At 43.5% G+C, this 15,820-nt stretch overlaps 1 protein-coding gene and 1 long non-coding RNA gene across 2 annotated transcripts; one reads left to right on the forward strand and one right to left on the reverse strand.

Moving 5' to 3' along the window:
- Positions 1 to 5,507: 5,507 nt before the first annotated feature.
- On the reverse strand, positions 5,508 to 7,757 carry LOC103544971 (eotaxin). Its single transcript, XM_008511736.2, has 3 exons — positions 7,459 to 7,757; positions 6,153 to 6,264; positions 5,508 to 5,757 (listed from the first exon to the last, which is right to left on the reverse strand). The coding sequence occupies exons 1-3, from the start codon at positions 7,532 to 7,534 to the stop codon at positions 5,643 to 5,645; spliced, it is 303 nt and encodes a 100-aa protein (XP_008509958.2). The 5' UTR covers positions 7,535 to 7,757; the 3' UTR covers positions 5,508 to 5,642.
- A 2,149-nt stretch (positions 7,758 to 9,906) lies between these two features.
- LOC139074097 (uncharacterized) lies at positions 9,907 to 15,629 on the forward strand. Its single transcript, XR_011523488.1, has 2 exons — positions 9,907 to 10,411; positions 14,021 to 15,629. It is a non-coding gene; the product is annotated as an uncharacterized lncRNA (long non-coding RNA).
- The last annotated feature ends 191 nt before the right edge of the window (positions 15,630 to 15,820 follow it).

Genomic DNA, 15,820 nt, shown 5'->3' on the forward strand with positions numbered 1-15,820 from the left:
GTTTCAAAGGACTGTGAAACTTAAAAGTTTCAAAGGCGGGACTGTAGGGGACTGAACTGGCCACCCCAAGATATGTCTCTTTGGCAAGAGGATTATTTTGGGCCGATTACTTTTAAAAACTGCAGACATGAGAGAAACTCGGAAAAGTAGAATTTAACCCTTTGTTAAGAGACATTTACATTTGTAAAGGAAATCTCCATCTGTAAAGGTATCTCCCTCTCTGTACCAGGAAGAAGGGGGGATGACCTTCTCTATAGAAACTCTTATCAATGCAGAAGGCAAAGACTTAAATCTTCATAATAACCTTACTCTTGTTTACTGTGCTTTTCTGGTAATCTCCCATAACTGACTCTCTCCACCCCCAACATCCTCCTTTGTCTTTAGCTGAGGATGGTTTTTAAGGTGAGAACTTCCACCATTTTGGTGAGTCACTCAGTTTTTCTGGGTCTCTCCCATGTATACATGTTATAAAGCTTTGTTTAATTTTCTCCTGTTATTCTATCTCTTGTGGATTTAATTTGTTGTCCGGCCCAAAGGACCCAGAGCCGGTAGAGGAAATGTCTTCCTCCCCGACACTATGATTGATTAAATCATTGGACTGTTGGTGATGAAATTCAGTCTCCAGCCCCTCTCTCCCCTCCCCGGAGGTCTGGGGTAGGATTGGAAGTTCCAACCTACCAATCATACGGTTGGTTTCCCTGGCAACCTAAGCCATCCTTAGGTGCTTTCCAAAAGTTGTCTAATTAGCAAAAGGCACCTTCATCATGTTTGTCACAGGAAATTCCAAAGGTTTTAGGAGGTCTGTACCAGGAATGAGGTTGCAGACCAAATATATGTTTCTTATTACAAATGACAACGTCATAGCCTCAGGACCAGCTGCAGCCATGAGGGTGGGGGTGGGTAGTAATTCACTCCATTGTCTTTCCTCTTGCAAATTTCCTGAGAAAAGGAGCCTCAACAGATTCCTGGAGGAGTTTTTGAGAATGCGTCATATAAACTGTCGGATCAGAGCAGCACAACAGGTGGCTTGTAGTGGATTCCCTGGTGCGTTGCCCAGATTCTCCCCTCCAGTGCTGCAGGTTCCTCCCCAGGCTGCTGAGTGTTGGCAGCTGACAGCTCTCTGCTGAGCTCCTTCATGGGACCTGCCCCGGGCTGAAGAGAGTTGCCTTGCCCAGTCATGCCTTTTGTCGGGAGCAGCTGCTTCCATGACAAGTTGAGATGCGAATGAAAGCCTGGGCCCTCGCCCTGATTTGGGCTATCCCAGTTCTAAAGCTCCCTGTGGGACTGGCCGAGACCTGTATTGTGATGGTGTCACAACACAAATTCTCTCTCGGCTTGGTCCTGCTTTCCACGCTCTCCAGCACACTCAGAATGATGATTTACATCTAAGAGTTTGCTTCCCGGAGAAACCATTTGGTGACATCCGTGGCTCCTAGTTGAGCTCTGTGTGCCATCAGAAGGCTCAAATGTCCCCAGTGCTCTGTGCCCACAGTTTCATACTCCAGGGGCAGGTGATGCTGTGCCCTGTTAGAGGTGCGTTCTATTCAGGATTCCTTGAAAGAGAAGAGAGAAAGTTTGGCTTAGGGGATGTGAGCAAATTCTGTTTAGTCTTTCACAAATGGAAGGCACTTTTCTACTCTCCCTTCTTGATCCCCTCTTCAAGATTTGCCTGACACCAGAGGGTCTGCAGATCATAGGGTGTCCTGTGGCCACCCCACTGCTGGCCTGCTGGTGCCTGCCTCCTGGGCATGCTGACATTTGGAGGTGCATCCCTCACTGGCATTTGGGCTGAAGTCTGTCAGGCTGCAGGTGAAGCAGAGAGACTCGAACCTGGAGGACGTTCCAGTAGTTGCTCTGAATGGGAGACATTCTGTGGTTGCCACAGCAACCACACAAAATTGGGGTTCACTTGCCTGATGCACATAAAAGGCCAATTGATTACAGCATCAGCCTTTGGGAAAAGAGATCAGCTTTATTCTGTGAGATCCACCTGCAGGGAGACGGGGGTGGGGTGCGGGGATGTGCCCTCAGATCTGTCTCCCCACTTCAGGATTTGAGGTGAGATTTAAGAGGTTAAGGAGAACAGGCTGGCACCCAGAAACACTGGTGGGACAAGTTGCGATTGGTGGGCTTCAAGCATTTATGGTAAGGTTTTAAAATTTATGACAGGTTTCTAAACACTTCTGAGGGTCTGAACTTTCATGAAAGGGTTCTAAACATTTTTGATGAGGTGGGGAAGAGATTATTACACCAGATCTTCCTGAACCAGGGACCCCTCGCTTCTGACAAGAGTCCGACTTTCAAGTGCCGGTCGCATCCTGCTCCTGGGCTTCCATGGGAAGGAGGATCTTTGGTTCTGCAGACATTTTGGGTCAAGATTTCTTCTTTTGCGCATGCTCTGGCTTTGTGACTTTGCAGATTTTCTGAAAAGCAATTCTTAATCAGTCTTTTGATAAGAGATGGGGTCAGTTGAACTGGTCCTGGAGGGCCTGCGATTATAGCCACTGGAAGCTCTGATGGCTCTTGGGGTCCTTCTACTTGAGGTTCTCAAAACAAGCTTCCCAGAAAGGCTCAATCTGAGATGGAGCAGGTGTGCCAGTCACCTCAGCCCCCGTTTGACTTGGGTACGTGAGTACTGAGCCCTCACCCAAACTTCCCTGCCCCAGTGGGTAGAGAGAGTGATGTTTTCCAAGAGAAAGCAGGAGACCTTGAGGAGTCATCTGTTAGGCCCCTTCCTTCCTTCCCTAAAACTTATTATCCTCCTATTATGGATGGGGTAATCAAGGCCCAAAGTAACATAGTGAGAGAGACATGTTCTGGGGATATAAGCAAAGTCACATGCCTCCCAGGTCAGTGCTCTCCCTTCTGCCTCATGCCACCATTTATATTGCTTTGTGCCACCTATAGTGACCTGAGGGGACTGTGATGTGAATGTGATGTGAGTGGAGCCCCTTGGAGCTATGCAATGCAGTGACCCTGCTGGACATAGCATGATACAGGAAGCCATTGGCCTTTTAGATGGGCATCCTGCGACAATGTGGAGCTATACCAACAGGGCACCTTTGACCTTTTTCTACCCTTGTGGATGTAGTTGGTCTCTGTGGCCAGGCACAGGGTCACGTGACTGACACAAATGCAGGTGGATTTCATACGCCACAGGGGAATCCTGATTCGAGTTGCTGAGACAGGAAGTGGAAGTCCAGTCCATTTGATTGGAAGCACTTGAGCTTGGAAAGTTAGCGAAACTGAGGATGGAGAGTTAAAGTTCCCCTGGATTAGGATGAAACTGTGCCTGTACCCACAAGGTTAATGTGCGAACCCACATTTCTGAGCTTGCCTTGAAGAACAGCAGGAGGACCGCTGATAAGAGAGCAGCTTGCAGACAGCCCTCCGCCTGACGAAGCATCATGCAGGACCACTGAGAAGCTAAAATGACTGATTGCAAGCTTTACACATTGTAGACCAAAGATCCACCGCATGCAACACATAGAGTCCCCTCGAATTTGCACAGGCGGCCCGTGAAGAAATATGAAAGTCACCCGGTGCAGGGGACTCTTAGAACATCAGCCCCCAAGGCCACATGCTCCCCACCTCATGTTGTTCTCACAATATGCTTTGGAAAAATGCTTAGACCTGCGTGTAGTCTAGTTAATCTCTAATCAGTAGAAAGAATAACTTATTTGCAGAAAATTTATGCCCTCTGCCCAAAATGTTGAATGTTGCATTCAGCAGATCCACCACGGAGAGGCGCCCAATGTTCTACAGTCATCCATCACGTGACATTTCTGAGCCCCGACCCCAACTCCGTTTGCTTTATATAAGACATTTCCAAATCAGTTCCCTTTAAGATGAATTTTTTAGGATGATCGTTGACCATCTTCCGATTTGTTAGCTTATCATTTCTTAAAGTTCTCTACCACCGCCTGCTTGGCCTTTTGTCTTACAGCGAGCACATCAAGCCCTCTCGGTATCATTAGGGTGTAAGGGGCAGAGTGATGGAGGGCAGTGAATTTTCTGGGTCTAAGCAGCCACCCTTTAAGTACAGTTTGTGGAGGTTGAGTGGGTTCCATGTCACCAGTCCTGCTTCTCCATCCATAACATTGGACATTTCACCCTACCTAGTCCCATCTTCTCACAATTGCCTTCTCCCATTCCCATCTACCGATGCCCTGGTTCCATCCACAGTGACCTCTCACTTATACTTGTGCTAACTGCTCCCCCTCCCCCTCCCAATCCGACCCAGAGCCCCTGCTTACTCTTCCGGAAGCACCTCTGACCATGGCACTTCCCTTCCCCACTGAAGCAAGACTTTCAATGCCTGTTAGCACTAGGGGCACCAGACACTCCGGTTTGCCTGGGACAGTGTTAATTTGTATCTGTTGTCCTAGTATAATTATTAGTGGTGTCTCCCTTTATTTTCAAAAATGCCCTAATCTGAATGATAAAAATGACATCTTCGTCTTACTTATTACTATCTGAATGGAGCACAAATTCCCCACCTTGACAGCCTGGCCTCAACTTTCCTTCCCAAATTTCCCCACCACTTCACACAGACCCTGACCCTAACACCTTCCCAATGGGCTTCCACCCAATTTGATAAACACATCATGATCATCTCTACTTCGAGTCATTTTCTCAAGCTATACCTACCTCTTTTTTACCTAGCCTGAAATACCTCCAAAAGAGCTCCCTGCACTTGTCAGTCCATCAAGACCTGGTTTAAGTTCTGGCCTTAAGCCTCTGTAAGTTCCTCTAAAGCCTTAGTCTGAATAAGGCTCTTGTCAAGGGTCGTCCACTGTGCCTCTAATTTCCCAACGTCTGTCTATTTGTGTAGTCTGGACTGGAGGGCAATCAGAGGAGTACTGCCAGGCATAGGGAGAATACCACCGGCTGCTGCAGTGGGTCACGGGAAAGACTTTGGGCAAGCATGAAGTTGGCCAGGAAAGGAATGGTGGGGAGGGTCCAGCTGAACAGTGACCGAAGTCCTTGGGGTCTGGGAAACCGCTCTTGGGGACTAGAATCAGAAGGATGGAAAGGGTTTGTCTGGTCTTGTCTGTTCTACCCTGAATCTCACAGAAAGCCAGCTGGGCCAAAGGTCTTTTCTCAGGAGCACAGCTCCCACCCCCATGGCCATATCTCTCATCCCTCCTTCCTTCCTTCTCCCTCTCAGCTCAATGTGAATTCCCCACAAAAACGTGACAGCTGATTGTAATTAAAAATGAATATTTTTATGTATTCCTAAAGTAAATTTAATTCCACTGAACGTTATGAGTCACACCTCTGGATCACAAGAACAATGTCTTCTTAGAAAAAGAAAATACTTTCATATTGATGATCTTGGCCAGGGTCGCTACAAGATTCCAGGGAGGTAGGGAAGAGAGGAGTAATGTTTCTCATATTTTGCAGGGGATTGCATTGGAGCTCACAGAGGGAAGGGACCTGACCAAAGCTTTGGATTTTAAAAACAACTGATATTCATAGAAGATAAGTTTAAAAACATCAATAACTTAAATGCAATATATGTATTTTTTAATTATTAAATAAAAGCCATTCCTTTTGTAATGATGATGAAATTATCTCAGGACACATCTTAGGAAGAGCAGGGAAGATGAATCAGGCATTCCTCTGGCTCTGATTTGGTCTCAAAAAGATGAATACTTTGTAGTTCGGGAGTTTTCGTCCAGGTACTTCATGGCATCCTGGACCCACTTCTGCTTGGGATCAGCACAGATCTTCTTGGCTTGTTTGGTCTTGAAGCTGCAGGAGAGAAGGGAAGCAGTTAGAAGGATCCTCTTTCAAGGTTGTGTCCATTTAACCCTAAACCTTCTAGGACCATCTGTCATGGGGTGAAGGGCTTGCTATGGGAGAGGAGGAAGGGGAGAGAGGAAGGGTGGGATGCTGGGGCTTAGCTGCAGCTCTTGACGGCCCAGTAAAGCCATCTGTGCTCTTGACTCAAAGGAACTGGTATGACCCAAACAAGCCTTCAGGCAGGGAGCTGGGAATGAAAATTTCGTGTTGTGAAAATTCATAGCATTGGAACTCTCTGAGTCTATGACTCCCAAGATTCCAAGCAACTCTGATGCAGTTCTTGACCTTTGCCTCCTAGAAATTCTAATTTGGGGGCTGGGAGAGGTCGAGCTTTGTCTACTTACATCACAGCTTTCTGGGGACATTTGCTGCTGGTGATTTTTCTGTAGCTCTGCAGTCGCTGAAAAGAGATCTTCCTACTGGCCACGTTAAAGCAGCAGACGGTCGAGATAGAAACTGAATTTGGGGGAGAAATGAAAGAAAGGATAAGCCACTAATGATATGTAGATATATTAAAACATAACTTTGTAAGGAAGGAAGGAAATTTAGGAGAAGGCAAGGAAATGTAAGAGGTGGATATAGACACCATCTGCTCTGAGGTCCTGTGCCTCTGCCTGTTGATTCAAGGTCCCCAGCTGTACACAGGGGACCCATCACCTTGGGCTAGGGTATGGAAAATCTCGGTCAAGGTAACAAGCTCTAGCTTTGTCATTACGAGGAGCTATGTGACTATGTGATAGTCATCGTGTTTTCACCAAGTATTCTCCATTCTCTGCTTTCTGGACACACGGTGGACTTGCATTTCTTGGCCACTTTTGGTTGTTAGAGCGATTAACTAGTATTGACCCATAAGTGAGAAGACAAAGTGGGAGGTGTCATTTCTGAGCCAGAGTTTGTAATTGCCAGCGCAAGACTCTTGGGAGCTTTCTTTTCCTTCGTCACAGGGAGCAGCAATGTTCCTGAGGGCGGCTGCTCCATCAGTCAAGAATCCCGAGTATATGAAGAGAAGCTCTCGCCAGTACGTTACAGATGTTTAGTACAAACGAGAAATTAACCTTTGTTGTTTTAAGCCACTGATAATTTAAGATTGTTACCACAGCATCCACGTTCTTATTCGGACTGACACATGCAGTAAATCTAAGTCATCAGAGGATGGAAAAGTGAGTTATGATATAAACATTTAGATACTTTTTCCCAAACAGAGTCAAAATATGTCCCCTGGGACCTCATTCCCTTCCTCTAACCACTGTTTCTGAAAGTTTCTGAAAAGCTTTTGGAGTCCCGTAAAAATTCTCCAATTAAGCAATTTTTGCCCCCTCCACCACTGCCCCAGATGCCCACTGTGCCCACAGTAAGAAAGGGTCTTTTGTGTGCCCTATTCCTAAACACTGTGAAGGTAGCTGGGTTGTACATACACCTGGCATCTCTCTCAATACTCATGTCAGGAAAGAACATGGAGACTGGCCTCAGGGGCCGGGGTTTCTAGTTACGGCTCTTCCACTGATTGTGAGGTCTGGGCATTTCTTATCCACTCATGGGACCTCTTTTCCCATCTTTAAAATGCAGGATTTGTGGCAAGTCTCTGCAGATCCTTGCTGATCTGATAGTTCTGGAGGTGCTTAGCTTTCCCATAGGGAGAGGGGGGCTTACCTGGCTGAGCCAGCACCTGGGTGCTGAGGGCAGCCGCGGTGAGCAGCAGGCACAGGAGGGCTGCGGAGACCTTCATGCTGGAGGGCGAGGATGCGAGCTTCAGCGTGAGAGCTGTTGGTTTCTGGGCTGGTCTCTGCTGCTCTGCAGCTCTGCAGCTCTGCCTGCCTTTTATAGGAAGCAGGGAGGGTGGGGGCTTCCAAGGAAGCTGTCCCTGGGCAGGGTCATGGCCAAATCATGATGGAGGGGTGTCCTGAATTGCTGACCAAGCTCCACATCTTGGCAAGTTAACAGGACAAACCAGAGGAAGGAGACTCGAAATACCTTTCCCTCCAAGTGGGGAAGGGCGTGTATGCTTGGGCAATAACTGAGCACGGAGAGTAACGAGAGATTGTCATTCTTTGTTTTGGTTTGTTTTCTTAGGAATATTTACTCCTGGCCTAACTTCTGTTGCCAATCTTCCTTGTTTTTTGCTTGAGGGACATTAGTCCTCTACTTTATATGTGGGTCACAGCCACAGGTGGGCTGACGAGTAGTGTCTGCACCTGGCATCCAAACTCACGGACCCGGGTCTCCGAATTGGAGTGTGCCAAATGTAACCACTTTGCCATGGGGCTGGCCCCGAGGGGCTCATTCTTAAAAGCTCTGTTTTCCCTGACATGAAACATCTGGGGTTGGCGAAAGAAGCAGGAAAACAAAGAGCGTGAAGAGATGAGGAGATCCAAGAACCTCCCCTGGTCCCTGTGTTCGCATGGTGGTCTGTAGGATTTTGGAGGCCAGGAAGGGGCCCTAAAGCTTCTGCTAGACTCCCCTCCAGCTGCAGAGAGATCTCAGCAGCTCTGAACATTGCCAGGCTCTGGGAACCCAGGAATGGGAGCAAACAAGAACCTCACCCCAATAGTTCAATCCAGGGGTCATAGAATCTTAGTTCCCCAGAATCTTCGTGTCATAGGACATCAGAACTGATAGTTCCTATTGCTCTTGACTTCATTTTTGTTGTTGTTTTGTTTTGTTTTTTAAAGATTTTATTTTTTTCCTTTTTCTCCCCAAAGCCCCCCGGTACATAGTTGTATATTCTTTGTTGTGGTCCTTCTAGTTGTGGCATGTGGGATGCTGCCTCAGCGTGGTTTGATGAGCAGTGCCATGTCTGCGCCCAGGGTTCAAACCAACGAAACACTGGGCCGCCTGCAGCGGAGCGCACGAACTTAACCACTCAGCCACGGGGCCAGCCCCTGCTCTTGACTTCTTGTTCATTTTCCCCAGCTTTCTTGATGAATAGTTGACAAATAAAGATTGTATATATTTAAGGTGTACAATGGGATAGTTTAATATACGTATACAATGGGAAATGATTCCTGCAGTCAAGTTAACTCACATGTCCATCACATCACATAGTTACCTTTTTTATCTTTTTTGGTGTCTTGAGAACACAAGTTCTACTCTCTTAGCAAATTTCAAGTATATAATATAGTATGATTAACTATAATCCTCACACTATGCATTAGATCCCCAGAATTTATTCATCTTATAAGTGAAAGTTTGCACACTTTGACAAACATCTCCCCAGAAACACAAATCAAAACTACAATGAGATATCACCCCACACCTGTTAGAATGGCTGTTATCCAAAAGACAAGAGATAACAGGTGTTGACGAGGCTGCGAAGAGAGGAGTACCCTGGTGCACTGCTGGTGGGAACGTGAATTGGTGCAGCCCCTATGGAAAACAGTAGAGAGGTTCCTGTGCATTTCTAAACGATTTGCTTGGCTGCTAAAGTCTTTTTTCCAAAGGGATCAAACAGTAAAACCCTGTTCATCAGCTCCGCCATAGTGGAGTGGGTCTGTTTGAAGCAGAATGGGTGGTTCCCCACGCTCTCACAGCCCAAGGATTCAAGGAACACGTGTGGAAGACAGCGCTCTAGTTCACCCTCTCCCCTGAGCACATGTCACACCCAAGGTGCCCGATGACTAAAATTCTCAAAGAGAAAGAGGAGACAAGAACCCACATATATCTTCTTTGTGCGCCACACAAGGACTCCTTGTGGGAGACAGTGCAAGAGCAGGCAGTCTTTAATGAGGTCCTTAATTAAGATCTCTAATGAGATCACTGTGATACCGACCCCGATATCAGTTTTCCCACATTAAACCCAGCATATATGGGGTTAAAACCAAAACACTCATTCCTTGTTTACTCTCTGGCTTCCTGACTCCAGAATCCACTATCCTCCATGGAGACAGACACCGCCAAGGACAAGCACCTGGATCATCTCCTCCCCGCAAAGCGATACAGGCTGGTGGGAAAGCTGCTGACCAGCAGGGTGACAGGCTTCCTCTTCTCTGCAAGTGTCTCAAGGCCAAAGACAGGCTGGTGGGAAAGCTCCGACCAGCAAGGCTATATGCTCCCCCTCCCCTACCTAAAACCCCAAATAAAAACCCTTCCTTTCAGCTTTTCGGGGAGTTTGGGATTTCAGCGTTAGCTGCCCTCTCTCCTTGCTCAGCGCTGTGCAAAAATAAAATTCCTACTTTCTTCCACCACACCTGGTGTCAGAGATTGGCTTGCTGTGCAACGGGTGAGCGAACTCACTTCAGGTTCGGTATCAATTTGGTGACCCAGATGGGACAATGTCCCGGGTGGACGTCTCGCCTGTGGCACACCGGCCTCTGGCTAAAGGCCTCTCTTGGAAGCTGTGCTGCAGCTGCCTGAGCCCCCTGTCTCAGGGATAGCCCCAAGAGACTGGCTGCTAACCAGATGTCGTCGGCCCACGGCACTTTTGCTTTGGTGGTGGAAGAAACTAGCTTTAGGACTTAGGAAGATGTCTCTTGTAAGTAGCTAGTAGCTTTTGGTTTTGTTTTTGTGTTAACCTTCTCCAACAGGACCGGCCAGAAATAACGGGTACCCGGCAGCCCTCTGGGCTCCATTTGTTTTGAAGTCACCGCGATGCCCTGGCCAAATTTTGGTAAGTTCCCCGGGTGTGCACAACCGAGGTCCCTTGTCCTTGCTCATTTGGGAAGGTCTGCATGGCGGATCTTCATTTGTTGGGCGCCCACTGAGTGCAGGACACGGACTAAGCTGGGACTGGAAGCTCTTTGGTTTTTGGTTTTGGTCTTTGTTTTGGCTTCCGTTTGTGGCCGAGGGTTTTTGGGAATGCGCGCTTGTTTGGCATTTGTTGTTGTTTGTCTGTTTGTCTGTCCTTTTAAAAGTGTTAACATGGGAGATGCTGGATTTATTCCACCTAAGAGCTCCTTGGGAAAAACTTTGGCTGATGGTCGACCTATAGATAAGCCAGTGTCTAAAGAGGTACGATTTTCTTTTGTAACCATGTGGCCACAACATTCTTTAGATGCCGGAGAGAAAAAATGGCCAAATGATGGATCCTCAAGTTGGGAAAGTTTTTAGAGAGCTCTTATGATAAACGACTGTTTTCTTGGTACCTCTGAAAAGACCAAATTAAGAGGAAACTATAATGACTAGTCTTAAGAACTTAATTCAACTTGGGGTCTCAGCTTCTTGTGGTCTTACAGATGCTAATGAAAGTGTCAACAAAGAGAAATCAGAAAGGGAAGAGTCACAGGACTTATCCCAATGGGATAAAAATCTTTAGCTAGTTATTAAAAGAAAAATGGGATAAAGGGAACAGATATGAATGAAGCTAAAAGAAAGGTTTTAATGAAACACTGCCTAAGGTTGGATGGGCTAGAGGGACCCCCCTATTTGCTCCCCAACATTAGAGGACATCAGACAAAGCTGTTCTATTTACCCCAGTTTGAAAAATGTACAAGGTCAGGAGGCAAAAATCACAGTGAGAAACCTGACCAACAATTATTTGGGGCAACAGTTAGGCTACTAAGATTAATAAAACTATAAAGATTAAAGTGTTTAAGCTAATATTATATGAAGAGGTTATGTCAACTTTGCCTGAATGTTTTCTTTGGGAATAAATGCTATGTGTAGCTGGGAATGCTTCCGCTGAACAATATTGTAATACCAAAACTTGTTAATAAAATTCTAATGTAAGTTATAATTAAAAGTATAAGGGTTAGGAAAAGCAAGACAGAGTTTTGTAAAAATTGATATACTTAAACGGGCCAAAAACAGTTCACCCAAACTGGTGTATGCAACTGGAAAAGCCAGCTGCAACAACGGGGAGCCTGTTTTAATCTTTTGAGGCTTCTAAATAAAATTAGAAATACTTTACTGCCTCTTTAAGAGAAAATAATTAAATAATTAAACAAGCCAGCAGCCAAACCCAAATCTGCGGCTTTTTTCTGCTCTCTTGCTGAGCTTCCCAGCAAGCTGAGCTTCGCTTCAACTCCCCCAAAATTCCTGATCTAAAATTGCATAAGTAAAAATAAGTAAACTTTTGAGATAATTTGGAATTGTAATGGCCATTCTGAAAACCTGTTTCAGAAGAGGATTCAAAATCTCTCATAATGGAATGCAGTCTTTAATGAATATGTGAAAACTTCTAAGAGACAAAGTTATTTAACATGATGTAAAATGATCTTTGATGAATGAAAGCCTGTTTAAGCTTGCTGGTTTCATTTAAAATGAACGTGTCCTCAAAGTTATCAGCATTGGCTATAATGCAGACACACAGCCTGGGTTTACTGGTCAAATGAGCTCATGTCATCTCTGCTACAAAATTCATCAGCAAAACTCACAACTCAGTATAATAGCTAAGTCGGTTTAACGTCTCATGGAGTTTTTGTAGACGATCTAAATATAATTGTTAAGAACAGGTAAACTAAATAAATGTAAAAAAATAAAAGTTTCTGGAAAAACTTTTTAGCAATAATTATCTGTATAATTATGTATATAATAATTATATTATGATATATGTACTTAAAACAACTGAGGAAGATAGTTAACTGCTGTAATGTCACATGAAGTTTTTAAGAATAATTGTTAAAACTGGGTAAGAGTTTTAAGGACAATAATTATGTTTTATAGTCTGCATACTCAAAAATCAGCTTCCAAAATCTTTTTGGATACTTAAATTTTATAGCTTTACTAAGTTAAGTTAAATAATAACAGTTTATTGGGTATCTAGGTCATTTCCACGTAAGATAAAATATTAAAGGTTAACTACTAAGCATATATTTGTCTGCCTTTGGTTTCTTATATCGAAGAGACTGAAAAGTGCTTAGGTTTATTGATAAACATGTTTTATGTGTGCTGAGAAATTTTCTATGAGAAAACATATATTTCTAAAAGGTCTATATGCAAGGAAAGTAAAATATATGTTTTCAGTAAAAAAATATAAAGAATGGAAATATTTTTGTTTCTTGAGTTGGGAAAGATAAATTTGTCCTAAAGTCTGGGACAAATTCTGAATGTAAAAAGTAACCAAAGGTTTGTAAAAGTAAAGCCCTAAAGAGATTTATGTATGGTCAAGTTGGCCAGGATTAAAGTAAATCCAATTAAGTAAATAAACTTATATGTCAAAAGTAAACTGATACAAAATTAAAACTTGGTTTCCTCTTTCTTAAAAGGATAATTTTCCTAAATTTTTAATCTGCTCTTGATAAAAAGATTACAAAAAGGTTTTTTTTTTTTTTTTTACTATTTTAACTCTGTTTCCCCTTGACTGTTTTGTTGTCACTTGGAATAGATACCTGAACAGGGTTTCGCAGTGAACTTTGTTTCCTATCTGAACAAATGTTTTAAAGCTTTTAATATTTTTGACAAGCACACACACAAATATTCAAGTCTTGAATAAAAGCTTTCTTTTGACCTGGAAGAAGAGACAGGTTTCTCTGGGGATTTTCAGAGGGCCCCTGGGACTTCTCAGAGAAATTTGCTCTCTTCTTATTAAAAAAAAAAAAAAGCTAAACTAATGAGGCTTATTTGTATGTTAAATTACATGAGAAGCGTTGTCAAATAAGCAATGATAAACTTTCTTAAATGGTATTATATAAATGAATGTTATTGATATAAATATTTAAAAAATTATCTGATCTGTTCTGATCGTCAGCTATAATCCTGGTTATTATCTCAAAATATTATACATATCACAGACATGATCAAATGCCTTTGTCAGTTACCATTTTTGAATGTTTTGTTATTTATAAACAGTGACTGTTTTACTTTGATGTTTTTGCAAATATGTTTCATCTTCAGAGAAATTCATGGAAAAGACTCTGACACTCTAGAATACAGGTTTCCAATAAACGTTCAGATTGTAAAACTAAACTAGGTAAAAATTACAGAACTCCAACAGGGAAACTGATGACCTCACAAACTGCTGACAGAAGATTAAGATCAAGAACCAGTTACACAGGACAAAATAAACTGATAGGGATGATTATAATTTTTATGACTTTTTGATTGAGATATTACTGATTTTTGATGTTTTGCTTTTTTTCAGAGTTAAGAAAATCTTTTTCTCTATTCTCTTAAAGAACTATGACTTACAACAATTTATAAACAAAATTGAAACGTTTGTCTTTTCCTCCCTATCTGAGCCCTCCAGAATGTAGAAAACCCTGATGAGTAAGTATTATTATTCTTATGGCAATATAGTTATTTGCATAAGTCCAATAAGAATCTGTTCTTCTTTTAACAGGACACAATTGGAAACACTGGTTATATTACCAAGGCTTTGACTGGACCATCATATTTAAAAAAACATACAGGCTTGAATATAACAAGACAGCTTTTGAGGAACGAAAGTTGACATTCTGGAATAAAGCCACTTGGAAATATTGGCCTGGTACTGTGCTTATGGGTTCTGTAACCTGGTAAGGTTGAGCAAAGAATGTCGCTCCCTCTGACAGGTACAGGAACCTCAATACTTTGGGGACCTCATGAAGAGAAGGATTCACCCAAATCTGTAGATACTGCAGGCGGAACCTGATAACACGTCCTTTGCTTGGCTTTCCTTGAGAGGCCTTTAAAGTTCAACCTGAGATTCCTTATAGGGTTCCAGCAAAGCAGATTTAAAAGAGCCTATATGATCAATTACTATTCTTGCTGTACTTGTGTAAATAATTATGCCAAATTTATTAAAACTAGACTTATTTTGCAAATGAGTTAGTCTTAGTTTGGCTATGTCTAGTGAAATTGAGGGTGATTTTAGAGAGGAAAATTATGTTTCAATGGAAACTATAACACATGTTTATAGATATTGGTTTTTAGTTTTTTCAATTGACTTTGAAATTTTGTTTTACTTCTGTTAACTGAACTGGGTCTTGAATTCTTCTAGTCTCCTAAAATATCTGGCTAAAAACCTCCAAACTAACATTTTCAGTGTTTTTTCCCATTATTTTCATTTGGAGTCATTGAAAACTAAATCTGCCCTTTTTCCTAAAGCCTTACAAACTGAAGCTGGAGGACCTAATATAAACTTAAGAGAGATTCATGTCTACTGCTGTGTAAGCCACTCAAAAAGCTACCTGAGTGCCCGATGACACCATGAGAGACAATTCAAACTGCAAAAGATGCTTCGACCCTGACTTCTAGGAATCTTGATTGGCTGCCCCCTGGGCTCAGAAACTTTTTTATAATTTGCTCCAACCATTAACCTTGTTTTTCTCTTTTTGTTTCTCTAGAAAAACTTCTTATTAAATACCTGGTTACTTACTTACATGATACAGGCCTTCAGGAGCCCACCAGCATCACTGCCTTATTAAAAGACTGGTTCAATGAGATGAAACAACCTACGCCCCATTTCAGCAGGAAGTAGCTAGATCGGTCACCGCCCCAAATCTCTCAAGATTCAGGGATGGACATAAAATAGGGGGGAGTTGATACTGACCCTGATATCAGTTTCCCCACATTAAACCCAGCATATATGGGGTTAAAACCAAAACACTCATTCCCTGTTTACTCTCTGGCTTCCTGACTCCAGAATCCACTATCCTCCATGGAGACAGACACCGCTAAGGACAAGCACCTGGATCATCTCCTCCCCGCAAAGCGATACAGGCTGGTGGGAAAGCTGCTGACCAGCAGGGTGACAGGCTTCCTCCTCTCTGCAAGTAGTCTCAAGGCCAAAGACAGGCTGGTGGGAAAGCTCCGACCAGCAAGGCTATATGCTCCCCCTCTCCTACCTAAAACCCCAAATAAAAACCCTTCCTTTCAGCTTTTCGGGGAGTTTGGGATTTCAGCGTTAGCTGCCCTCTCTCCTTGCTCAGCGCTGTGCAAAAATAAAATTCCTACTTTCTTCCACCACACCTGGTGTCAGAGATTGGCTTGCTGTGCAATGGGTGAGAGAACGCACTTCAGGTTCGGTTACAACTGTGGTGAATACAGAATTGAATACTGGCATGGAGGCACTTCAAGGCCCTTTCTTGACTTTTCCTGAACCCTCATATATCAAATTAATTTATTGCTACAACTTACACAGAGAGGCGTGCTGAGGACT

This window comes from Equus przewalskii, chromosome 10, assembly GCF_037783145.1.
Source record: "Equus przewalskii isolate Varuska chromosome 10, EquPr2, whole genome shotgun sequence".
Lineage (NCBI taxonomy): Eukaryota > Metazoa > Chordata > Mammalia > Perissodactyla > Equidae > Equus > Equus przewalskii.